General features: G+C 41.0%; 1 protein-coding gene and 1 non-coding gene across 2 annotated transcripts; both read left to right on the forward strand.

Moving 5' to 3' along the window:
• Positions 1 to 140: 140 nt before the first annotated feature.
• Positions 141 to 212, forward strand: trnaa-ugc (transfer RNA alanine (anticodon UGC)). Its single transcript has one exon. It is a non-coding gene; the product is annotated as a tRNA-Ala (tRNA).
• Positions 213 to 845: 633 nt separating this feature from the next.
• LOC139651418 (intraflagellar transport protein 172 homolog) lies at positions 846 to 26,315 on the forward strand (the record flags this gene model as incomplete). The annotated part of the gene is made up of 18 exons (XM_071528320.1): positions 846 to 920; positions 1,594 to 1,737; positions 2,566 to 2,678; positions 2,775 to 2,814; positions 3,138 to 3,203; positions 3,919 to 3,998; positions 4,172 to 4,259; positions 5,945 to 6,159; positions 7,069 to 7,192; positions 7,807 to 7,902; positions 8,679 to 8,840; positions 10,265 to 10,318; positions 10,835 to 10,938; positions 13,081 to 13,166; positions 16,052 to 16,164; positions 22,594 to 22,761; positions 23,118 to 23,254; positions 26,208 to 26,315. Coding segments are annotated over exons 1-18 (1,937 nt in total), but the record flags the coding sequence as incomplete, so codon positions are not given.
• Between the last annotated feature and the right edge of the window lie 894 nt (positions 26,316 to 27,209).

Below are 27,209 nucleotides of genomic sequence, written 5' to 3' on the forward strand. Positions count from 1 at the left end.
AAATTACTCGGTGCAAGGGCCTTGGCTGAAAGACATTTGCACTGATCATAGGGCAACTGCATGTAAATGATTTTATCACGCAATATGTTTCAATGGTATTAGGAACAAAATGAGATACTTCGGTAGTCAGTAATACGGAAGGGGATGTAGCTCAGTGGTAGAGCGCATGCTTTGCATGTATGAGGCCCCGGGTTCAATCCCCGGCATCTCCAGGTTCCTTTTTCTTTATGGAGCACTGTGATCATTAATGATTTTCTTAACACAGATAAGAAATTGTGTTGCATAGAAAAGACATAAACTGGACCCCGCGCATATTAGACACAACATCGATACAATCTATCCGTGTCACCTGCGCGATTCCGTCATACGTTTTCCTAATGCTGCATTCAAGTCACTTGGAAAATAATACGTCCTACTAAAAATACCGTTCACCTCAGCATTCAGCTGGTAAAGACTACTTTGGAATTTGAAAGCCCCGTTTCATTACTCAATTTAATATGTCCTCCTCTACTTCGACTCCGTACTTTGTAGCACCATATGTCACTGAAGTGGGGTCCAAGCAGGGAGTAGAGTATTTGAAATATAATGCACCTGCACTTTTGCATTCATAATAATTAATTATAATTATTTTAAAAAACTACATCAATTAGATTAGTACATTAGATTTACAGGTCGTTTTTTCCCACAGGATTTAAATGCATCATAAAGCTCCGCCCCTGCTAGACAACGGTAACTAAGGAGATCGATGTTTACTGCAAAGATGTCCTCCACGTTAGCTTGGAGCTGTCCAACAGAAAAGCAATAATCTTGAGATTCCGTTATATCTTCCGCACCTATAACATTGCCCCTGTATGGGTAATACTTCCTGAATACTTCCAGAAATGCAACTGAAACATCTTAAGACGCTTTTAACTCCCCAGGTAAGTTTAGTGACATGTTAGCTCCTGTTAGCTGTAAACTAACGTTAGCTATAGCCATGATATTCTCGGCTGTCTTGTATGGAGAGCGGTCACGCCAAACTCGTATGAAAAATCTGTCAATGTAATGCTGCCTTGCTCGTCGTTAAAAGGGCGTACCTCGTAGAACATAACTTAAAACCTTTTACAAATTAACAACGTCTACTTGTCAATTCGGCATTCAATTAATCCACCAAGCCACCCTTAATATGAAGAAAATCACGACTTTTACAATTAGCTAACCTCTAGTTCACACTGCTCGTTCGCTACCGCCTTCCTCTGTGTAGGCTAACCAGTTCTAAAGGTTGCAATTTTATTGAAATAAGTACCGCTTAAGTGTATTGCATGCATGCCGAATTTAAGAGTGGATCCTAACGTTTCGAAAAATCGCATAAGTCATGTCACACAAGTTTTCTGCGCTTGTCGATAAGCAACGCAGCATTAAACTCCCAGATGTTTTAATGAAGTTTGGAGTGATGTTCTGTCCATACAAAAAAACTAAGATTAGCTAAACTCAGTTACTAGCCACGAGCATAGTGAACGTGATGCCAGGCTCCTCTAGCAGTCAGTTTGTAGTTCTTGGTAATAGTGTACATGTCTGCGTCTGCATGTTGACTGTGTGTGTCTCCCTTTACAGGAGGGTGCTGCCAAAGTGACATGCATGGCCTGGGCACCAAACAACAGCAAGTTCGCTGTGTGCACTGTAGACAGAGTGGTGCTACTGTATGACGAGCAGGGAGAGAGGAGGGACAAGTTCTCTACCAAGCCCCTAGACTCCAAGGTAAGACAGGACAAGCACAATGTTGTCTATCTACCGCATACACCACTAACAGGTCTGCAACATTCTATTATTGGGAATGCAGCAGTGGTAGAATGTATTATACTGATATATGGTGTTGTGGGATTTGGTCCAGTCAGTGTCTTCCACCTCTGATATGATGGATATGATACAGTGTGATTGATTTTATATGTATTTTAGAATTGATCAAAAGTATAGTGGTTGTTTATGGGGAGCCCTTAACTTGAACTGATTTTAACGAGACATTTTTATCAGTGTGCATGAATAAGTGTTATTCTTATTCTTCAATGGAGAGTTTGAGTGTCCCATGGACTAAATGCTGTTTCAGAGGTTTTACCACCCTGATAACAATACAATGTTACGGGAAACACAGAATACTTTACTTTTTTGCGTTTTTTTTTGGTATAAAATTAAAGATTTGGAATATTTGTACATACTATCGGTTACTTCAATACAAAAGCATGGGTATCAGCCTTCAAAAGCCCATGTCAGTCCAACCCTAGAGCACATCCTTGCATGTGTAATGCCCTTCAGTTCCTACCTTGAATTTACTCTATAAGTAAATTTCAGTGTCAGAGGGATATGTGATGAACCAAGATCCCAATTAAAATTTGTATAATATGGTGAATGAGCGCTCTAACATACTGTTCATGCACATAGAGGTCATTACAAACATACCATTTATACCTAGCAATTTATCTCAAGTGGAAACTAAGCTGTTGAATCATCCCTTTTGTGTATTGCATGAACGTGCGGGCTTAATTATAACTGTGTAATAATAATCCAATGGCTTTGAAATCCTTTTGTCAGTATGGAAAGCAGAGCTATGTTGTCAAGGACATGGTCTTCTCCCCTGACTCCACTAAAATTGCCATCGGCCAGTCTGACAACATCATCTTCGTCTACAGAATAGGAGAGGATTGGTAATATGCTTTGGCCGATTTCATTTTCCATATGCAATTTCATTGTGGCGTGTATGTTGACACATCCGAACTGATGGTTTTTATCTTCACTCCCAGGGGCGACAAGAAAGCCATTTGCAACAAATTTGTTCAGACGGTAAGTAAACACAAAAGTCTCTGATAGAACATTCTAGAACATTAGCAAGTGCAACTTTAAATTTCAAATTTAACCATTTACTACACTGGTGTTTTGACGGATTTAAAGTCATATAATGCTGAAAATCAAACTTAAGTGCATTTTGAGGATTATAAGCACGTTAAAAGTAAAGCTATGTAGCGTTTCCTGTTTGGAATTCTGACTCGAAGCGCCGCTCCGTTGCATTTTTCCTAGTGGGAAGTCGGAATTTCCAGCTTCAGTCTCTGGAAAGCAGCATCAGTCATCAATATTCTTAACATGTCATTGTATCTTATGTGTTGCAGAGTGCTGTGACTTGCTTGCTTTGGCCTGCTGAGCACGCTATTGTCTTTGGATTAGTTGAAGGCAAGGTAAGTTCTCACGCTGTCCTTGCCACTTACTTATTGAATTGTATTATTCTCAAATCAATAATACAATTGGATAACTACTGTTTCAGAATAGGGGTCGACCGATATATTGGTTTGCGGACATATTTGCGGATCAGTACTACACTGGTTGCCAATGGGAAGACCTTAACCTGAACTGAGTCTGATGAGATATTTATTTAATAGTAGCAGTAGTAGTAGTAGTAGCAGCAGTGGCAGTAGTGGTAGTAGTAGAAGTGGTACTAGCAGCAATAGTAGAAGTAGTAGTAGTAGTGGTAGTAGCAACAGTAGTAGCAGCAGCAACAGCAGCAGTAGTAGTAGTAGTAGTAGTAGTAGTAGTAGTAGTAGCGGTAGTAGCAACAGCAATAGTAGTAGTAATAGTAGTAATATCATCCAGGGTTTCAATGGAGAGTTTTAGTGTCCCATGGTCTAGGCTAAATGCTGTTTCAGAGGCTTTTCTACCCTGACAACAATAAACCTCTGTCGGAAACACTGAGTCCTTGGAATTGTTTGGCATGAAAATGGGCAAATTTAATGATATTGAACATTGGCACAAAACATTGGCAGCTTCAATCCAAAAATCTTATTAACGACCTTCAAAAACCCATCTCAGTGGAACTCTATTTTGAACTGTAAATGAAAAATGAATGTTTGTATGTTTAAAGGATATTTATTCTATGCTTTCTATCTCCTCTCACAGGTTCGCCTTGCCAACACGCAAACTAACAAGTCATCCACCATCTACGGCACAGAGTCCTGTGTTGTCTCACTGGCTTCTAAGTAAATGCATTATACATGTTCAGATAAAACACATCCATCCTTGTTGGAATCTCGAAAATACATTGTTGTGTTATCCTGGATTTTAAGTGGAAATCTCAACCAACAAACTGCCCTATGGCCTAAATTCTCTTCCATTGAGTGCTATTTGTAAGAAATATTGTCCTGTGTCTCAGTGTTTCTGGTAAGGGCATCCTGTCTGGCCATGCTGATGGGACTGTGGTGCGTTACTTCTTTGATGATGAAGGCTCAGGGGAGTCTCAGGTACCCACAGCCTAACACATCATTCATCTTTATCCTCATTTCACTTATCTCATACTGCATGTATTTCATATCTTTGGTATATTTTCATATCGTACATATATTTCCTTGCCTCAGTATGGGCTACTGTTCATTCATATATTTCTAGTTAACATATTCTAGTGTTGGGATGGCAGAGATTGATAAAGACGCAAAGTTTGACGTCATCTGGTTTGAAAGCTGCTAATGAGGAAGATGTTGTAAGTAACGCTAGCGAAATATTTCTGTACATGAACTTCTGCTGACATGTTAGCTAGCTTGCTGGGTAATGATGGTGATGGCTGCAACATGTCGCCAAGTACAGTAAGTAAGTAAATAAAACTTTATTTATATAGTGACTTTTTAAAACACATAGTTTACAAAGAGAGAATAAAAAAATAGCTAATGTTAGCTTGCTAACTTGTATTTTGCATCCGGTTTGCTACCAATAAGATTATTGGTAAGAATTTTGAATTTTGAATTGACAAGAGCAGACAATGACATATACACACACTGCTCTGTGGGACGGATCTGGAGGATTCGGAGCAAACTAGATGATGTCAAACAGTCTCTCTGAACCTCTGCCATCGTCACTCGTGTTAATACCTCATTTGCTATATTCTTATGTTCTATTTTTCTTTGCTGTATCCTGTTGCTATTTTCTGCTGCAACAACTCAATTTCCCCACAGGGTTCATTTAATTTTTGCTAGATTGTCCTGTTGGTCAACTTATCCATTAAGTGATGAGAACATAGACACCAAAACACCCTTGTGTCCCCAGTAGATCATTGGCTTCGGTGCCCCATGCTAACCGAAGCCAATGATGTTTAGTGATAGCAGGCTCCATGCTAACACTTTAGCATACACTATGTTGAGTGATAGCAGGCTCCATGCTAACACTTTAGCATACACTATGTCGAGTGATAGCAGGCTCCATGCTAACACTTAAGCATACACTATGTCGAGTGATAGCAGGCTCCATGCTAACACTTTAGCATACACTATGTTGAGTGATCGGCTCCATGCTAACACTTGTTGCTATACACTCCATGCTATACACTCCATGCTATACACTATGTTGAGTGATAGTAGGCTCCATGCTAACACTTAAGCATACACTATGTTGAGTGATAGTAGGCTCCATGCTAACACTTAAGCATACACTATGTTGAGCGATAGTAGGCTCCATGCTAACACTTAAGCATACACTATGTTGAGTGATCGGCTCCATGCTAACACTTAAGCATACACTATGTTGAGTGATCGGCTCCATGCTAACACTTTAGCATACGCTATGTTGAGTGATCGGCTCCATGCTAACACTTAAGCATACGCTATGTTGAGTGATACTAGGCTCCATGCTAACACTTTAGCATACACTATGTTGAGCGATAGTAGGCTCCATGCTAACACTTAAGCATACACTATGTTGAATGATCGGCTCCATGCTAACACTTTAGCATATACTATGTTGAGCGACAGTAGGCTCCATGCTAACACTTAAGTGCTAAGTTGAGTGATAGTATGGAGCACTGGAACCAATGATCTACTGGGGACACATGAATGATTTTGGTGTCTATGTTCTCTGTCATCCTATTTTTTGTCATATTCCTTGTGTAAAGGCAGACGCATATTTACACAGGGTAACTTATTGACACGCATTGACACAGGGTAAGCTGCTGATGCACCCGTGCCCTCCCTACGCCCTGGCCTGGGGTGCCAACAGCATCATGGTGGGTGGCTGTGACAAGAAGGTGGTGGCCTACGGCAGAGAGGGCCACGTCCTGCAGACCTTCGACTACACTCGCGATCGGACGGAGAAGGAGTTCACCGTGGCCGCCACCAGCCCCAGTGGGCAGTCTGTAGTGTTCGGCAGCTATGACCGGTCAGTATATTCTATTTCAGTACGGAGGTAGAAATATGGTAGAGCTGTGCTACTTACTTTTGTATTTGAGTAGGGTTAGACAGATTAGATGGGGCTGATACTGTCCAGTCAGTGTCGTCCACTTCTAATATCATGGATATGATGCAGCTTGATGGATTACATATTTATTGTAGAATTGATCAATGCTACACTGGTTGTCTATGGGAAGCCCTTAACCTTAATTGATTCTAATTCCACACAAGTGTACATTAATGTTTTATTATTACTAATAGTAATACTAATATCATTAGATTAGTTTGAGATATGTTTTATTTGTGTGTCAACATGTCCTGTCATGTAGCCTAATACATTCGCTGTCATTTTTTTTTTTTTTTTGTATATGTGCTGTTTCTTGGAGCCACGGCTACATGAATTTCCCTTATGTCATAATAAAGTTGAACTTAATCTAATCTCTCAAAAATATCGGTATCAGTTTCAGCCGACAAAAACCCATATTGGTCAAACCCTCTATTTTAGTGTGTTGTTTTTCTCACCAGGTACTTGTGTGGGAGAAAAGTTTATGCCTTTGCAATTATGACTTGCTTCAACCAGTGGTCACTGCTTGTTAGTTTCATTAGTTTCACTGAGGATTGATAATGGTCTGGTGTATTGTAGCCTAGGGAATCTTGCTCAGTGATTGAGTCTTTTATTAAGGTGTGAAGATAACTGCCTCTAGGTGGCAGTGTGGGCCAAGGGTTCAGCTGGACCTGGATCTGTAGTCTTGGAAAGATAGCTCAGGACCAAACATAGAAACTCTCCCCCACTGTAACAAACGCCTGGCATCTACCTGGCTCTATCTGAATGCTGGTATCTGTGGGTAAATCTATATGTCAAACAAAAGTTTTCTGTCCTATTTAACGTCTTGTCCAGGTTGCGGGTGTTTAACTGGGCTCCGAGGAGGGGCGTGTGGGACGAAGCTAAACCTAAAGAGATTCCCAACCTCTACACCATCACTGCCTTGGCCTGGAAGAAAGACGGATCACGCCTCTGTGCTGTAAGTACTTTCTCTTATCATCATATATCATCTTATTTTAGTTCTTTGACCCACACAAATGATGCATACATTCTACTTGCCAAAGTAAGTGTCAAAACCTTCAAAGTGGCAGTTAATCTAGCCTATTTGATCTAATCTTTAAAATGTTCACGTCAGTTTTTGATCAACATGACCATTTCTTTCTTGATTTTATTGTGGATAACTAACCTAAAAATTCTAAAATGAGAAAAGGAAAACATTTTTATCAAACGATTTTATCAATACTGTGACTTTATGGCTGTTTAGTTGAGTTGTTTGTGCTCTCTCTCTCTCTATCTCTCTCTCTGTCCCTCTTTAACAATGCCATAAACCTTTTCATTCAACTATTACAACAACACAGATGACGATTCTACATGGAATGCCCTTATAATATTTGGTTTATGTGACACATCTTGGGCATCTCCCAAGTGGACATCAATGCAACAGTTGAATCTAAAACATTGACAAAATTGCTTGAAAATCTATGCATCTGTGAATGTTTTTACAGTTGTCAAACGTTGCAGTTTATCATCACAGGGACTGCTGATGGTTGTGACTGCCACATTTATAGAAATTTGATGATTATGTTTTTACAGGGAACACTGTGCGGGGGAGTGGAACAGTTTGATTGCTGCCTGCGGAGGAACATCTATAAGAACAAGTTTGAGATGACCTACGTTGGCCTGAGCCAGGTAGAGAGAGAGAGAGAGAGAACGGAAACTGAAATATTTGTCTCAACTACCAAACTAGGGTATCTTTCATTGCACAAAAAGTTAAGTTAAGACGATGGGCAGGACAAGTCCAGTCCTTGCTTTGGTTTTCTCCCCATGGCAATTAACAAATTGCATGCTGCTGAAATGGAAAATAGCCCATGCACAGTTTACATTTTTTTTCAAACAAAAATGAAAAAGTTGAAAAACTGGGTCCATAATCTCAATTTTGCATTTATCCAAGACGAGGGGCAACAAACTGAGATTTTGGGAAATTCCACCCAATTTTAGATAGATTCTGAATTATTAATAAACTGATACACTGATACACAGCTTTCTAAAGTTGAGAAAAATTCAACTTTTTAGCGGAGACCACATGACCTGGACCAACCAGTCACGTTGAAGAAGAGGAGATGATCAGAATAGAGATGGGCTGAGTTTTGATGCTACATAGGGAGCTGACTGTTCATGACAACAAACTTAAAATGAAAGTAGAGAGGTAGTAGCAGCAAACAACAAACAAGAACAAACCTGCTTTTTCTTACCAGCCCAAAAAGCAGTTTAGGCAGCACTTTTTCTCCAAAAAATGTGAAATAGTGTGAACATGCCCAAAAATGGTTCACTGCAAGAACTTTTTACCACCATCATATCTCTTATATAGAAATAGGTTTTCTCATTGTAAACTGTTCTTTGTCTTTGTCCTCCTCTACCTCACCAACTCCGTCCTCTCCTTCATCTCCTCTTCCCCCTTCTTCTAGGTGATTGTGAGGAACCTGTCCTCAGGGGCCCGAGTGGTCTTGAAGTCCTACTACGGTTATGAGATAGAGGAGGTCAAGATCATGGGCAAGGACCGCTACCTGGTGGCCCACACCTCCGATACTCTACTGCTGGGAGACTTGCTGACCAATAAACTCAGCGAGGTAGGAATCAAACGTACCCAATGTCTGATAAACTCAGTGAGGTAGGAATCAAACATACCCGGTGTCCAATAGAATCAGAGAGGCAGGAAGCTAACATACCTGGCACTCAATAAACTCAGCGAGGTAGGAATCAAATATACGCGGTTTCCAATAAATTCAGTGAGGGAGGAATCAAACATACCCAATGTCTGATAAACTCAGCAAGGTAGGAATCAAAAATAGCTGGTGTCCAAATTAACTTGAAAAGGTAGGAATCAAACATACCCAATGTCTAATAAACTCAGCAAGGTAGGAATCAAACATACCTGGTGTCCAAATTAACTTGAAATGGTAGAAATCAAACATACTCAATATCCAATTAACTCATAGAGGTAGGAATCAAACATACCTGGTGTCCAAATTAACTTGAAATGGTAGAAATCAAACATACTCAATATCCAATTAACACATAGAGGTAGGAATCAAACATACCTGGTGTCCAAATTAACTTGAAATGGTAGAAATCAAACATACTCAATATCCAATTAACTCATAGAGGTAGGAATCAAACATACCTGGTGTCCAATTAACATGAAATGGTAGAAATCAAACATACCCAATGTCCAGTTAACTCATAGAGGTAGGAATCAAACATACCTGGTGTCCAAATTAACTTGAAATGGTAGAAATCAAACATACCCAATATCCAATTAACTCATAGAGGTAGGAATCAAACATACCTGGTGTCCAATTAACTTGAAATTGTAGAAATCAAACATACCCAATGTCCAATTAACTCATACAGGTAGGAATCAAACATACCTGGTGTCTCCCACACACGAAACACTCTTCTCTTTGAAAATTGTAATTATTTATTTGGAAATAACTGCACAATTGCTGGAGATTCCATAGAGGTTTGCTTAATATTTAGAGGTGTTTTGAAACATTAAAAAATCTACGAAAAGATTATTGTACCATGTTATAATATGGTATAATTACTAGAAACAATTGTAATATAATCCATAATCATATGTCTGGAAAACAATTAAAACCTAAATTATGATTTATTCTTGTGAGCTATCTAAGTGGCTACAGCTGTTTGGATGTGATGGGATAGGCAGGCCAGCTAGCTACATGTTGTAAACAAAAAAAACAAGGTTGAATGGGATATCTCCATGCACATCTTCTATTCAAAGTTAAACTAGGAACAAAAATGTAATGACTGAGAGAATTGTGATTGTGATTAGTTCTCATGTTATGACCGTTGAGCTCATATTTCCATATTAAACTCTTTCAGCTTTTCTTATCGGGGCCTGGTTCACATCACCACCTATCCTGTCATGTTGTATGCATGCGGTTACTAGTAGATAATGAATGTCTGTCTGGTGGTCAACTGACTCCATCATTTGAAAACAAAGCCTTGAGTCTGCTGCCTCTCTTTTCAGGTGCCGTGGCCCGGCTCTGGGGGAAACGAAAAGTTCTTCTTTGAAAACGAAACAGTAGGAATGCACACACACACACACACACACACACACACACCTTAGTTTATCTTGATGTGCAGATTTTAAAATGCTGGTGTGAGGCTTTCTCCGTCTCTACTTTCCCGGTTGATGAATAATGAAAGATATATCTACCTGTCTGTTATCTTAGTAGACTTTGGCAGCGCCAAGGCAATGTTTGCCAAGGAGGAGAATATCATATTGAATAGTTTAAAGTAGGATTAGATGGGGCCAATATTGTCCTTTTATACAAAATGGTTATCTGGCCCAGTCTTTGTCGCCCATCTCTGATATAATGGATATGATTCAGTTTGATTGATTACATATTTATTATAGAATTGATCAGTACTACTGCCTAAACAATCTGTACCTCACATCTGTACCGTAAGTCCTAGAACAATCAAATTAGCTGGATAGGCTTTAAATCTCCCCCACTATGTTTCAAGTGTATTTTTCCCAGGTCAAAGAAATAAGTTGCATGGAATAGTGCCACACTGTTGTATTTAATTCTTTCAGGTATGCATGATTTTCAACGCCGGGGAGCTGAGCCTGGTGGAGTACGCGAACAACGAGATCCTGGGCTCAGTCAGGACCGACTTTATGAACCCCCACCTCATCAGGTAGGTCTGGTCGCACGAAACAAACGCGCCTCATCAAGTTAGAAACACAGAAGAAACACACTCCATCGGGTTTGTCCGGTAACAGAAAACAAACAGAAAGTAGTCAGGCAGACATGGATGAAAAACTAGTCTTGAGTGGAGTTTTATTCCTTGTTAATGATTCGAGAACAGCTTCGGTGTCTTCAGCTTCCTGAGACACACATCTGGGCACGAGGGACTTTTCCCCCCTGGGTGTCGACTGGAAGGCGGCCGTCTCCTCCATGGCTGCCAATACCGGCCTAACACACTTGTTACTTATTCAGCCACACTGTGCCTTCTCATCTCCTCTGCCAATGATCAAGTCTTATTGTCTACTGCAAATTGTGTCCTAGCTAGTAGTAGTGAGCTGCATAGAAAGCTCAATGCATCAGTTTGCTACCTTGCAGACAGCAACTATTGTTTAAAAGTAGTGTATTGCAGCCTGGCAGGTCTATTGCTGCAGCATTGTCATATTTGGATGTAACAGTGGTAGTGAATATCATTGACGTGTGTTTACATGCCTAATCACTAGAGTGAGGGGATACAACATGGAAATTTATTGGAAGAAATCACGTAAATTATCACTTTTTCCAAACATTTAGCTTCCTAGCAATCTAGTTAGCTATTTATAGCCACTACCCACAGCTAGCAGCTCACTAGGCCACATGTTCACTTGGTTTTAGACAACAGCCAGTTTTAGAATTGCCAAATTGATATGATGTTCCCAACACAATTCATTCACTAATACAAAAATTGACACAATTTGGAAGTCTTCCTCTTGTGGTTGGCTAAGTGAAGTGTGCCTTGGAGGAGGCAGTTGCCTTCCAGTCGTCATTCAGGGAACAAAAATTAAGAAAAAAAAAAAAAAATATTAAGAAAACTGAATTTGAATTGTGGAAACTACTAACTTAAACTCAAAATTCAGTAGCAATCACATTCAATTTCAAGCCATTTCATTCAATTTGTGTAAGTCATTTATTCAACAAATGATTTTTTTGAAAAGACTCAATAGGACGTTCAATAGGAGCATGACAAATTCAAAGTTAAGCCATTCAAATACAATCTCTGCTGGTGTATTTCCAGCATTGTCCTCTAGATGGAAGTATTGAGCCGTGGCAGAAATCCCACTAGGCATCATTTTAGTGAGGCAGAACAAGAGTTTAACATCCCAGTGTCATTTTTATCACAGATCAGCCCTAATGTATTCAGCCTGCCAGTCAGCACAGATCCACACTAATGTATTCAGCCCTGTCAAAAGTGTCAAGAGTGGAGGTCCCTCTGTCTCTGGCTAATAGCCGACTGCTACTATGGTTAACAGGTACAACAATACTCTGATTGCTCCTAGCCTCTGGCTGGACACTCTCAGCACTACAACATTATGGTCATGGGGATCTCGGAATTTCAATGATGAATAGAGGCTGAATCCAATTATGTTGAGTTGATGTTGACTTTACTTATGTTCAGTGGTGGACGAAGTATTCAGATCTTTGACTTAAGTATAAGTAGAAATACCACAGTGTAAAAATACTTTGTTACAAGTAAAAGTCCTGCATTCAAAATCTTACTTAAGTCAAAGTACAAAAGTATTAGCATCAAAATATACTTAAAGTAGCAAAAGTAAAAGTACTCATTATGCAGAATGGCCCATTTCAGAATCATATATATCATGTTATTGGGCTATAATTGTTGATGTATTAATGTGTTCATCACTTTAATGTTGCAGCTGGTAAAGGTGGAGCTAATTTTAATTAATTTATATACTGCTGGGTAGCTTAACCTATAAAAATATATCATAATTTATTAGTTGATTTATAATATGTATTAATAATCTAAATCTGCAAAGTAACTAGTAACTAAAGCTGTCTAATAAATGTAGTGGAGTAGAAAGTACAATATTTCCCTCTGAAATGTAGTGGAATAGAAGTATAAAGTAGCATGAAATGGAAATACTCAAGTAAAGTACAAGTACCTCTAAATTGTACTTAAGTACAGTACTTGAGTAAATGTACTTAGTTACATTCCACCACTGCTTATGTTTAATCTATGTTCAATTATGTGAAATTGATCGATGCGTTTTTTTCAGTGGTTTTCTAAAAGTGTGTGTGTGTGTGTGTGTGTGTCTAGTGTCCGTCTGAACGAGAGGAAGCAGAGAGGAGTTGAAGACAACAAGAAGCTTGCGTACCTGATCGACATAAAGACCATCGCTATTGGTAAGGGTGTGTGTGTGTGTTATGTGTGTGTGTGTGTGTGTGTGTGACCATTTTCAGGCCTGAGAACTGAACTGTAGCTGAAATGTGTTGTGAGTTTTGAAAGGCAGAGATCTCAGCATCTGGCCCAGTAATCGTTGAGTCATTGGTATTGATCAACCCCCCCCCCCCGCAGATATATTATGGTGTATTTGTGGTATGGGGCAGGAAAAATAGTACGTAATGCAATGGTGCTGCCTATTGATTATGTTAAAGACCATTTGATTTTAACTGGTCCCGCACACACACACACACAAACACACACACACACATACACGCACCTGTTTCCCCTCTTCTTGACTCCTCTTTTATCCTCTGATCTTCTTTCCCCTCTGCTCCCATCCCAGCCTAGGGAACCCTTTGCTTAGCCTGGACTCAGAAGTGTGTGTGTGTGTGTGTGTGTGTGTGTGTGTGTGTTTGTACGTTTCTGTTGAAGCAGGCATATGCCTCTCCCTGAGAGAACGACTTTCAATTTGGATACAACCCCTGGGCTGCTCGATGTGATGTGTGTGTGTGTGTGTGTGTGTGTGTGTGTGTGTGTGTGTGTGTGTGTGCATGCCACAGTCTGAAGCCATGCCCAGTGCTGAGCCCAGAACCATCTGCCGCCCTGTGTGTGTGTGTGTGTGTGTGTGTGTGTGTGTGAGTGTGTGTGTGTGTGTGTGCACGCCACTTCCTGTGCTAATGAAGTCCAGGCCCGTCCGTCTGTCAAGCTGCTATGTTGACCAGCCGGACTGTGTTTTGTGTATGTGTGTGTGTGTGTGTGTGTGTGTGTGTGTGTGTGTGTTTGTGTGTGCGCAGGCACGCCTCTGTCTTCAGCGGCAGGTGAAAATGAGAATCAACCTCCATCCAATTTATTTCGTCCCTCTTGATGGACAGGACCGCTCTTGCTTTTTTCTTCTTCTTTCACTCCGAGACACCATTCTCTCCATCCATCCGTCCATCCGTTTTCTTTTCTCTCTCGCCCTCCGTCCTCCCACTTCCGTGTACCCGGGCTTCTTACCGGTCACGTGATTCCCGGCACAGCATGGAATTTTGAGAGGTTTTATTCCAGACAGGGAACGTCAGGGAATATCATGGGAATTTTACAAATGGGCCACTTTACGGGAATGTAACAGAATATATTTGCAACTGTGTCACAAATTCATTGCATTAGATGGTTTTCGGAACATTTTTAGGTCATGGAAGCACTCCAACCTCATGGAAAAAGTAATGGAATTTTGCATCAGATCCATGGTGGGAACCCTTTGTACCTTCCTGCCCTCCCCCAGCTACTTTTTTCCCCCCATCTCCATCTCTATCCCTTCCCCTCTCTCCACCAGTCTTGTTTAAAGAAGTGTAAAATCTTTGGGGCTTGTCTTTTGAACCGGCCCTGTCAGCATCATCATTAGGACAGATTAAAGCGGACGCCAGGCTTTGCTGCCAAGCCGCTCCGCCGCTGCAGAGGATTCATCTAACAGTCAGCTTGGCGTTGCCACAGCCGTTAATTAGGACGGGCCGATTTTGTGTATATCTCACGCGGTTTTTCATAATGACAACAGTAAGCCAAGCGATAGGCAAAACGAATAGCTGTGCATCATTTGCTGAAGAAGACCATACACTGAAACGGTTGAAATTTGGGGGAAAAATCCTTTGTCTCAGTCATTTCTGTGAGTTTGGTAAGTATTTCTGTCCGGTGCGCATGCTATCACTTTAGCATACAGTATGTTTAAGAGTAACTAAACCCCAACCAAATCTGTGGTGAAGCCTGACACCTAATGGTGAAAAGTAGGGTACTGAACTGGCCATCACAAACACCAGCCAATAGCAGATGGGCGACTAGCAGTAGTAAATTAGAACTGGTAGCAGTTCTATAGGCTGGATGGTTAGTTCATTATTTTACCCCTATTTTCTCCAAATTTTCCCTCCGATTTTCTCCCAGTGTAGTCAATGCCAAATCCCGATGTGCTCCGCGGTCCCCAATCGTTGACCTTCTCCCAGTGTTCTCGCATGTTCTAATTTCTCCCGATTTTCTCCCATATTTCGATCCAATTTCAAAATCTGCCCATTTATCATACCTGTTAAAAATAGTAACACAAAAAATCTAGGCTCTATACGATCACCGCTGGTCCCTAACGGCCAACAAACTACATTTCACCAAAAATGCAGCTTCCATGGTTACGTAATTAGCAGTTCTCCCTTCCAACTACTTCCGTCTTCACTGAAAACCTTATTAAACTGCTTCTTTTTTGGCTGGAATTGGAATGGGAGTGTGTCACATTCAGACCCATATCTTTTTATCCGTGGGAGGCTTATTTGATTTAGGCAAAACAGTGTAATGTTAAAGGTGTTGGTAAGCTATGGATAGCGATGTAAGATCCAGACGTGTCTTTAAATTTGTAAAAAACAATTTTGTTTAGTAGGGTCTCCCGTTCTACACTTGTGTAGTATGGTACAGTAATATTGTAAGTTTAGATAGTTGTACACATTCCTTCTCCATTAACTTTGTAATGAGTTCAGTGGTGGTTGGAGCCAAATGAACGTATAGGCTAATATGTATAGAACTCTATCTTCAAATAAAATTACACAATGCAATCAATGAAATATGTAATTTTATGCATTGACTTATTTTTAATATATAAAATGACAAGAAATTAAAAGATGCAGTTTTCGTACTGTATTTTCATTATTTTATACATACTTTTGGATTACTAAAAAGTCTATCTTCATACTTTGGCTGACTGATTGATTGACTGGCCGATGTTGTTTTTTGATAAAAGACCATTATCAGGCTGATACACGGCAAACTGATGTACCAGCCTAGCTTACGCCTTCACTGCTTAGCTAATCTCTCGGCCCTTCCCTCCCTCCAGTTGACTTGGCCGGAGGCTACAACCTGGGAACCATCAGCCACGACTCCAAGATCGACTGGCTGGAGCTGAACGAGACGGGACGCAAACTGCTGTTCAGGGACAAGAAACTGCGGGTGAGAATGAAACATCCTCGCCCTGAGGCATTTAAAGAGATGAAAGCATGGGAGAGAGGCCTAGAGGGACCAAGGCAGAGAGGGCAAATAATAAACAAATAATGAATAATAAAGTGTATGAAAAATTAAACAGGGTTTAACTCTTACTCTATTGTGATACTAAAATCCACCCTCGGATGCCCTTACATCGCTTCCAGTCATGCCGCAAGCGAGAGAATTGGCTATGTCCGAACTTTTCTTTTTTGGTTCAACATTTTTGCGCCTTTTTCCTCATCACTTCTGCATGAAAATGAGTGGGTATCTTTGCTAATTCTATTGTTAATATTGTTAATAATAATGCTGTTATTGTGGAGAGATAGAGTTTATATCCTATACTACATTCTCATGACACTGAGCATTGTTGAAAGTGATTATCTAAGCTAATTATCTGACCTGGGGTCAGTGCAACCACATACTCAAGGCATTGCCTACCTTTTCCAAGGAAGTTTTCCATGCATACATTCAGTGAGCTTTTTGTAGCTAGCACTTCCATGTTTGTAGCGTACTGTGGTAACCCCGAAAAGGCAGTGAGCACACAGTTCGGTCGGCCAATGGTAGTACATAGGAGGCAGGTGTACACCAGCGAAATGCCATTGAAATAGAGACAGAGCGAACAATGAGGCAGAGCTGAGTGACATCGCACTGAATGTTCGCTGTCGCACTCAACCAGTGAGGACAAGACAATAGAAAGATATGTTCTCGATTTATTTTTTTGCGTCGCTCAGTCGCTTTCGCTCTGTCACTTTCGCTCTGTCGCATCGTGGTATGTTAGGAATCAATCTTGAACCCATCGTCTATCGGTCTGATGCCGATTAGACTCTGGGGGCGACTCTGGGTAGCCAGCGGACATCTGGGCCAAGACTTCCTCTTCCGTGCACCGGTCATTGTTTACAGTCCGATTAGCAACTTGAGATGTGAGAATGGAGTTGGAGTTGAGAGACGACGTCTATGACCGACAAGTTTTTTAGCTCCAGATGACATTTCGGCTAATCTCTATAAACAGATATCTGCATATGAGACATCGTTTCTCAACTCCAACTCCGTTCTCGCGTCTCAAGTTGCTAATCGGACTGTAAACAATGACCGGTGCATGGAAGAGGAAGTCTTGGCCCGGATGTCCGCTGGCTACACCGGAAACCCCAAAATATTGGCCGTCGCCCCCAGAGTCTAATCGTCGTCAGACCGATAGACGATGGGTTCCGAGATTGGTTAGGAATAGGTGTTACTCTGTTAGATATTATCAGTTTGTGATGTTCAGTGCATTCCAGGAGTTATTTTGTGATGAGGTCTTTACTTTTTTTATGTACCCACTTTCCCTCAACATGCCTTGTCTACCTCTACTTCAGTTAGTGGTAGTGATTTCAGGCCTTTTGTCTTTTGTTTTGTTTTTTTCAGTGAGTTCCCTACCAAAAGGCATTTGATAGTTATGTTACATGGTTTGGCTTGACAGATGGAAACCAGCCAGTCGTGTATCTTGCCTTGCTCATCATGTCGCAACTTCTCATTGAAATATCACTTTTTTACCTCCGCCAAGGAGGTTATGTTTTCGGTGCTGTTTGTTTGTCTGTTTGTCTGTTAGCAGGATTACGGAAAAACTACTGGCCTGATTTTCATGAAACTTTGTGGAAGGGTGTAGCATGGGCCAAGGAAGAACCCATTAAACTTTGGAGCGGATCCAGATCCGACTCATGAACAAGCAATAATAGCACAAAACTTGGCGGTCTACGCTCTCCAAGTGCCCTTCTAGTTTTACTCCTTTGTCCCCGATGTCTCCTCCTTCACTTGCTGCAACGCACCACTTCTCTTTTTATCTGTGTCTGCTGGTCTATTCAACAATATGTCGCCACATTCTGCTTCCAGATTAACGGTCTTATCTAGACGGTGAGGCTGCCCTATTTAATGTTTTTCTTGGTAACGAGATTTCATATCAAAACAATTTGAAACTACCTTGCTAAGCATGGTGTCTGGGAGTGGTCATGGGAAGAAGAAAAAACGTCTTTTTTCCCCAGTTTGGGCAAACTTTGTTGACCCATCACAGTGGCTGGTGGACCTAACAAATTTACCAACCACTGCTCAAAATCACCCACATTTGGTGGGTGGCGGGTGTTAATTGCCCACCCTGGTTGTGAGGTCAAAAACTAGATGAGAAACCACCGTAGTGTTTCCCGCAGACTCATTAAACTAATTAAACCTTATGTTGCCCTCCCACAGCCACGTTAAAATCGGTATGATTTGAGAACAGCTAAGGAAAGATGAAACTTTAATGATCCCCATGGGGAAATTGGATACAAGCAAAAACACACAGAAGCAGAATATAAATAAGTATAGAGCAAATGGGGATATAAAACAGCAAAGAACTGACAATTCAAGTATGTCAAGTACATCGAGTAGAAATGCATGAATGAAAGTATGAAAAAAATGCATGAATGAATGAATGAGTGAACAGCAGTAGAACTTACTGAGACAAAAACATGAATTAAAATGGAAAAAAAATCAAGATAATCAATATAGGCTATACGAATGAGAAAGAATATGGGATTATGAAGAGAACAAATAGGCCTATATGAGTTTAGAGCTCATATACATACAAAAAACATTTATTTGTATGATGGGAATGGTGGAGATGGGATTGTTAAAAATTCTAGCATGGTATTATTGGCTGGAATTTCTTTGTATACCTCCTGGTACGCCATGAAGTAATCACTAAAAATGCCCAATTTTGAAAAAACGTATCAGTATCTTTCTTCCCTTTCCGATTGTAATAAATTTGAATGGAACCCCAAATCATAAGGATCTTTTGAACATAATTCCATGACGTCTCTCTCAACTAATCAGCAAAAGGTGTCCACTGAGGCACAGGTATAAATCTACTTTTTGGTAAAGTTTAATCTTTTGTCCCCGTCACAGAACTCAACCCTTTCACCACAAAACTTGAACTGTTTAGATTCTTCAGGTCGATCAAACTAAAGACATTCTATGCTAAAGATTTATTACCGGAGAGTTTTCCCTACCTGTAGCTGCCGGGCCGTGGTGTCTCACGTTTCACTCTTGAAACGGTTAGCCAATCAGAACAGAGGGGTCGTTAATATTAATGAGCCTTAAAGACACAGCGACAGAAACAGCCTGTTCTCGGTAAGGCTCAGAGAGATGCTGGAAAATGAACGTGTAAAAATGGATTGAGAGTGTTTTTGGTACATGACACCACACACACAGCTTTGAATGGACCTCAAGACACAAAATAAAATACTGGAAAGTGTAGAATTTGGGACCTTTAAGCTACACAAACTGAATCTTGCTGAGTGCGGTCCGTTTTTTGGATTGACATTTTGGTGATATAACATTCTCTTAGTGAGCTCCTTTAGTGAATCTGGGCCATCATCTTACCTCAGTTGCTTGTGTCCTCTTGCTTCCTTCATGAAATTGAGTGGAGAAACAAAAGGCTTCAAAGTGGAACCTCTGGCCGTCCTTTATATTTTCGTCCACTTTGTTAATCAGATGTGAAACATTTAGAAAAGGTGCAGAAAAAGTGTCATTCCGCTTCTGTGCGTGGGAGCGCTGGGATCCACCGCTCAGTGAGAAGCTGTGCGCAGGGCTGAGAATGGCAGGGAGCTGTTGTCAGTTGCTGCCCCAGGGCCATTAAACAGTTTGATGCTTTAGCCCTTGGGCAAAGACATGGGGAACTCTGGTAATTGGGAATCCCTTGTGGCTTCTAACTTTTGGCTGCAGTGGCACAGACTTGGTGTAACTCGTAATGATGTTTTAACTTCAGCTCCTGTCCGATTGAGATCATTCTTCACCTTTTCCTCAGACAGAAGGGCCTCTAGAGGAATGATTACATCTGGGGAATTTGTTTAATTTCACGTTTGAAAAAAAGTTTGCAAATCTACTTTGTTTCAGTTTTTTGTGCACACTAAACTTTAATGGTCTACAGATTTTTTCACCGAAAATATATTTTGTTCACCTGTGGCCTTAGAATGAATTCCAACTGAACATTTGCCTCTTAGACCGAGGATGGGAAAGTCTGATGGTAATAGGATCCGGAAAATCTCCATAATCACCCCTTCCGATTCAGATGGCGGGAAGTTTTGCAGGCCTTACACACATCGAGATCTTCACATTTGAGCAGTTCCTATTCACACTATTGATGTGGGCACTTTGGAGTTTGGCCGTGTCTTTCCTTGCACAGAAGTTTATTCAAAATCTTGGCTACATTTTCCTTCCCATCAGGTGGAAAACTGAGTCATGACGACTTTTCTCCTACACTCTGCTGAGGCATTGACATAAAGATTGAATTGACAACATGCCCTTGGGACGTTAATTGGATAAAAACATAAAATATATTTAACAAAACCTAAAATGACTAGGCTAATCCATTTTTCCCAATAAGAAATCACTATAATATTTTTGTATTAAATACATTTTATAACAAAGGTAAGTTTCTTAATTTTGAGTTGCTTTTAACTCAACTTACTAACAAGCCACTCCCAAATTGCATTGCTCATTGCATTGAAACTTTGTGCAAATACTTGTTATTGTAACATGTGCATCTCATACCAATTGAATGTTCATGGAATGTTGTCTTTTCTTATTCTACTATGAATTTAAGCAACATGATGGAATCTGTCCTTTGCACCTCAGTATAGCCAATATGTATATAGTGTGTGGTGCATCATTGCCATTACCATTGAGAACGGCAACAGGCAGTGATTTAGACTGGCTGTATTTTTCCATGCTTTAGTATTTGTATGGAAGGCGTTCTATATAAGAAAACCCACCTAATAATGTTAAATGGAAAGAACAATTTAGTGGTGGAAATAACAGTTTATGAAGCAAGGTTCTCCATCATCTATGTGGTAGAAAACAATAATAAAGTTGAAAATGCAGCACATATAAAGATAGTATATACTGTATTATAAATGTATATATATATACATATATATATATATATTATATGTATAAATATATTCTAAATGCGAAAAAGGTTTCTGGGAATACATCCATTTCAGCCCATATCTCTCCTCAGTATTGAAGCAATCATCTACTACAGTCTGATGGCACAGTGGTTAAGAAACTACTCAGAAAGGAAGCAGCTATTTGGTACATAATTGCAAAAAGCAGCAATATGAGGCTTCTTAGTTTATTTAGAACACACAGGCAGGATTTGGCAAAGTCAGTCAGCCAGGAGAGATCTTCATGTTGTATTTTTAGATCTGAGAAATGAATTTGGTTCAGTACAACCTTCTGTGGGTAGCTTTTGATTTCTGTACAGTACCGCAGTCATTAAAAATCTGTCATTAAAAAAGTCTATTTCCATATACATACAAATATGCTTTACAATGCAGAATTTACCATGGCATGACAGCAGCACTAGGTAATTGGTATCATGGCACTCTTCATATATGGACAATATGAAAACTATAATTACAACAGCACCCTGTACAAAAAGGCTGCTTGCCAAGTTGAATGATAACTAAAAATGGGCTAGGATGAACGTAAAACCATGCAAATAAAGAAGCATCCTTATTGTCAAGGGGAAACTGTCAGAAGATTCTACATTGACAAGGAAGCAATTCCAACAATAAGGGAATAGTCAATAGTTTAGGATGGTAAAATGCAAACCTTACAAAAAGCAGATTCAGGGGTTAAAACAGGATGTGGTAAGAGGTTTCCGGGGGTTCCCCAAATTTTTGAGTAACCAGCCAGATGGGAAACGTAGCCAGCTAAGGGATGTTTGCGGTGGCAAGAGAAATGTTTCCGGTGATGCCATTTTTACCAAATTAATAAACAAACCTTAAATATGTTCATGAAAGCATGATAAGTAAAATAACATGAATACAAATTTTTATTAAAGGGCCGATGCTCAATTGAAAAATAAACGGATAATGTTTTTTAATGGTGAATGTTCTTAAGTCCAGTGCAATTTTTAAATTGTAGGAAATAAGTAGTCTAAAACAAAAATATTATTACAAATAGTAATAAATATAATACCAAAGTGCATATTTTAGTCTTCTCAGGGCAAGACTGGATCTCTGTCCTGAGTACTACTGCACTCACAGAACTGAGATCCAATAATTATGGAAACATAAATCAGTTTAAATAATGAGGAAATGCCCCCAGTTTTATATGGTCATAACACCTGCATACTGGGGCTTTAACAAACCTCCTAAAACAGAAGTCCCTCTAATCTTTCCCTGTTCCCCCCTTTACTTCTCCCATTTATATTTTGAACACTGGCAAAATGGAGTCAGTGCATGTGGGACTTGTCAGGATTGGTTAAACTTGGGTGGTCACTGATGGTGTATGATGCCCATAATGAATGTAGAAAAGCCCTCAGTGTTGAAGCAATCAGCTACTTTAGTTTTCATCTCCCTCCCTCTCCTTCCTCCCCAGCTCCATCTGTACGACATCGAGAGCGCTGCCAAGATCACGGTGCTGAGTTTCTGCTCCTATGTCCAGTGGGTGCCTGGCAGTGATGTGGTGGTTGCCCAGAACAGAGGGAACCTCTGCATCTGGTACAGCATCGACAGTCCTGAGAGCATCACCATGTTCCCGCTCAGGGTGAGACGTTGTGCTGTGTGTGTGTGTGTATGGAGAAAGAAGACATTAACATCACTGAAAGGTTTACTACATTCTAGGATTACACCAATACACAGGGCTGATATTGACCTTTTATTAAAAATCGGAAATTGGTTTCGTTCACCTCTGCTGTGATGTATATGATGCTGTTTGATTGATTATGTATTATAGAATTGATAAATACTACATTAGTTGTTAGTTGTCTATGGGAATCCCTTAACCTGAACTGATTATAATGCCACATTTTGATCGGATTCCACACAAATATCCATGAATATGTCATTGGAGCATACCACTCTGTTATCCAGGATTAATTTGGTTTTACCTCTCTTCCCCAGGGAGATGTTGTGGACCTGGAGAGGGCCAATGGGAAGACGGATGTGATTGTAACAGAGGGTGTCAGCACTGTGACATACACACTGGACGAAGGCCTCATTGAGTTTGGCACTGCTGTTGATGATGGGGATTATGACAGGTAGGCTTAAAGCCAAATTTTGTTCCGATATGTATAGGGCAATATTGGCCTTTTATTAAAAATTAAATATGGGCCAGTCACTGCCACCTCTGATATAATGGATGTGACACAGTTTGTTTACATATTTATGGTAGAATTGATCAATACTGCACTGGTTGTGTATGGGAAGACCTTAACCTTAACCTGAATTGATGCTAGTGAATTGTATGTATGAATGAACTTGAATTCTTATTCTTATTCATAGTCCTAGTCCTAGTTCTTGTCCTAGACTTAGTCTTGGTCCTGGGTTTCCGTGGAGAGTTTTAGTGTCCGATGGTCTCAATGCCAATAGTTTCAGTGGCTTTTCCACCCTGCCAGTCCCCTGTTCTTTGGAATTTTTTGGCATGAAAATGGGCAAATATAATGCACACATTACCTCTGCCTTTACCTACCACTGCCTGACGGAAGTCTCTCATTCCTGTATAAGATAATGAGGCTAACATTAGCTGACTTGCTGCTGCAACATTACAACATCTACAAATAGATAAATAGATACAAATACAAAAATTACTTGGACAGCTGTTAATTTACATGAGTAGGTCGCAAAATATTTAGATTAAATGGGAATAACTGACATTCAAGTATACTCTAGTTTAGGTTTCTGCCAGAATGGCAGAGAAAATCAAAAATTTCCCCAGGAAAACGCATTTTAAAAGAAGTAGTGATACATAATGCCAAATTGTTTGGAATTGACATGAGGCAAGCTCAGAGGCAAGCTTAGTGTGATGTTATGGGCTGAGACCATCATAAACCTGAATTAGTGGCTCTATATATACCATCTGACTAGAGCAGGTGGTATTTCGTGCTTTTTCAAAATTCCATCCGTCTATCCATTTCCTAGCTGCATATCTGAGTCAGGGTTGCGGTTGCAACAAGGCATGCAGAGCAGCCCAGAATTCCTTTTCCTCAGCGACTTCCTCCGCTGCATGCTGGGAGATGTAGTCCCTCCAGTGTGTCCTTGGTCTGCCCCAGGGTCTCCTCCCACTTAGTCAGTACACCTCCAAACGGAGGCGCCTGAGGGCCACCCTTACCAGGTGCCTGAACCTCCTCAACTGGCTTCTCTCAATGTGGAGGAACAGCGGCTTAATTCCAAGGTCCTGAGCTCTTCATCCTATCATGAAGAGTGAGGCGAGCCACCCTGCAGAGAAACCTCATTTCAGCCACTTGTGTCCGCGATCTCATTCTTTTGGTCACTACCCAAAGCTCGATCCCAGGTGAGGGTTGGAGCGAAGATCAACTGGTAAATTGAGACATTTGCCATGTCACTCAGCTCTCTCCTTATGACCATGGTCTGATACAACGCCCACATTACTGCAATGGCTGGACCTGACCACCGGTCAATCTCACGATCCCTTTTACCCACACTCATAAATAAGACCCTTAGATACCTGAATTGCTCTACTTGGGGCAGTGGCTCACCCCTTACCTGAAAGTGTGAGCCAGCATGAAGCCATGGCTTCAGACGTGGAGATGCTGACCCTCACCCCAAACCACTCCAATGCACATCAGAGATCACAGTCTGATGACGCCAAAAGGACATCATCATCACCAAACTGGACATACTATCCATGAATATCATGAACAGGAGGGGGGACAAGGCATCCTTGTCAGAGTCCAATGCCCAACTTGAAGGAGCTTGACTTGCCAAGAATACAAACAGCACTTAATCCATGTGTACAGTGCATGAATTCCACAGGGTACCTCTGGTGGCTTTTTCCAAAGCCACAAAACACATGTTAACAGGATTAGACAACTCCCATGACTCCTTGATTATCCGAGATGGTGATAAAAAAAAATCCACATTGCTTGCATGGGCTTTTTTTGGGAGGCTGAGCAGTGTGATTCATCAGTAGCTGGGACCAACTGCTTCTGTGGTCTCTGCCAAGGAGACTGGCTCAGACCTTTCAGAATCTTCTAGCCCTGCCTCCTGAACAGAGGAGTTGAGTATGTCGGGTTGAGGAGTGCTTCAAGGTGTTCCTTCCACCTTCTGACAATTTCCCCCGGTGGAGGTTTCCTTGCCCCTGCTGAAAACAGCCAAATGGTTTTCCAGAACCTTGTGGAATACAAAAGGGGCCATGTCAACCAGCGCTGGTGCTGAGCACTTTGGCGTCAGGTGAACGCTGGAGTGGGGAGCGCTGAGAAGATGTCGGGTGTTGTTGCTATGATAAATGTTAGCCTAGCTAACGTTAGCTACAAAACAGCAGTAAGCCAGCTCTTGGTCCCGCCCCTTCTTCATCCTTGTTGGTCTGTAGAACTCTTAAGTGACATTGATGAGCGGTGCGCTTCAGACAAAGTTGGAATTGTTTTAATTTGAGAACAGGTCCAGCCTCATGGCACTAAATGCTAAAAAGAGGTGAGGTCTTTTCACAGGTCTTCGGTGGACACGGGGCCTAAATGCTCTAAGGAGGGTGGTGGTGCTGCAATGTAACGACGGCAGCTTTCTTTATGGTCTGAGACAAATTTCTCTAAGGAGACCAATAAATTTAATCTTGAATCTTGAATCTAGAAAACACGAATGGTAAAACTGACTTGGTAATCCAGGTGTAACCCTAACCCTAACCCTAACCCTAACCCTAACCCTAACCCTAACCCTGAATAAGAAAACTTAAGTCCATAAGTCCCACAGCCCATAACATAACACTTCAGCAAAGCTGATGTGGCTGACACAATGGCTTGAACCCAGGTTTTCCAGTTGAAGGACGGTCTCTCTACTCACTACACCACCGTGCTGCCCTATATTTCTATATTTGTTATATTTGTGGTCAAGTTGCAACTGTACTTGTACTGTGCGTCACCCTGCAGCTGCAACACACAATACTGTTGGAATCAACGCTGTTCGCTTTTGTTCCATGCTTTAGGGGTTGTCTTGATGCCCGACTCAGCTCTCCCTCTGTGTGTGTGTGTGTTTGTGCAGAGCCACGGCGTTCTTGGAGACTCTGGAGATGTCGTCAGAGACCGAGGCCATGTGGAAGACTCTCAGCAAGCTGTCTCTCGAGGCACGCCAGCTACACATTGCTGAAAGGTCAGCACACACACACACACACACATACACATAAGATAGGATAATGACCCAAGTATGATATACCTACCTATATATACACCTATATACCTCTTTGATGTACCCTTTCCGTTTCTTCTTCTTTTCTTCTTCTTTCCTCACAAACCTTAGGTTAATGTTGGACTCTTCCTCAGGTGGAGGGGTCTTCCTCCTAAAGGTCGATCATCTGTGCAAAGAGAAATCCTGAGCCAGTGCATATCTGTTGTTCCCTAACCTAACCTAAACCTAATCCTAATTGTAATCTAAACCCTAAACCCAACCCTAATTCTAATTTAGCCCCTTGAAGTGACGACCAGCCGCTTCATGTCCTCATTCCAAACTTGTTCTCACAAGGACGGAAGCAGAAGGACACACACACACACACAGACACACACACAGCAGATGGCACAGAGGGCTGTGTCCCTCCCTGACCTCGTCCTCTACACTTAGCTAATCATCAAAGCCAGTTTTCAGTTTCCTATCATAAGCATTTTCTCTCTCTCCGTCTTGATTTCGCTCTGTGTTTTGAGCAAGTTTTCAAATTTGCATCCTGCGCTGTCATTAATAATGCATATGCTGTTCGTTATGCATCGGCTTGATTTGCATAAATCATGCAATCGGGGAGAAGAACTGTTTTGTCCGGAGAGGAGAATGTTAATGAGAGAGGGAAGTGATGAAGACAGTGAGGCAGACAGAGGGAGATATTCAACTTTTTTCTTTCATGACTTGTTCATTAGTCTGATGCAACTGTTCAGAAAGAGTTGGTAATAAAGTGGCCAAATGTTAAGATGTGCCTTTTCATGGCTGAGCCCTCAGATCGCAGCATATCTAAAGGCTAATTATACGCAAGCTCTAATTTATCTCTGTTCGTTAAGCGAA

The sequence above is a fragment of the Centroberyx affinis genome, unplaced genomic scaffold (genome assembly GCF_046629955.1).
Source record: "Centroberyx affinis isolate AG114_WGS23_722 - 3 ecotype Tasmania unplaced genomic scaffold, CSIRO-AGI_Caff_v1 ptg001659l_1, whole genome shotgun sequence".
NCBI lineage: Eukaryota > Metazoa > Chordata > Actinopteri > Beryciformes > Berycidae > Centroberyx > Centroberyx affinis.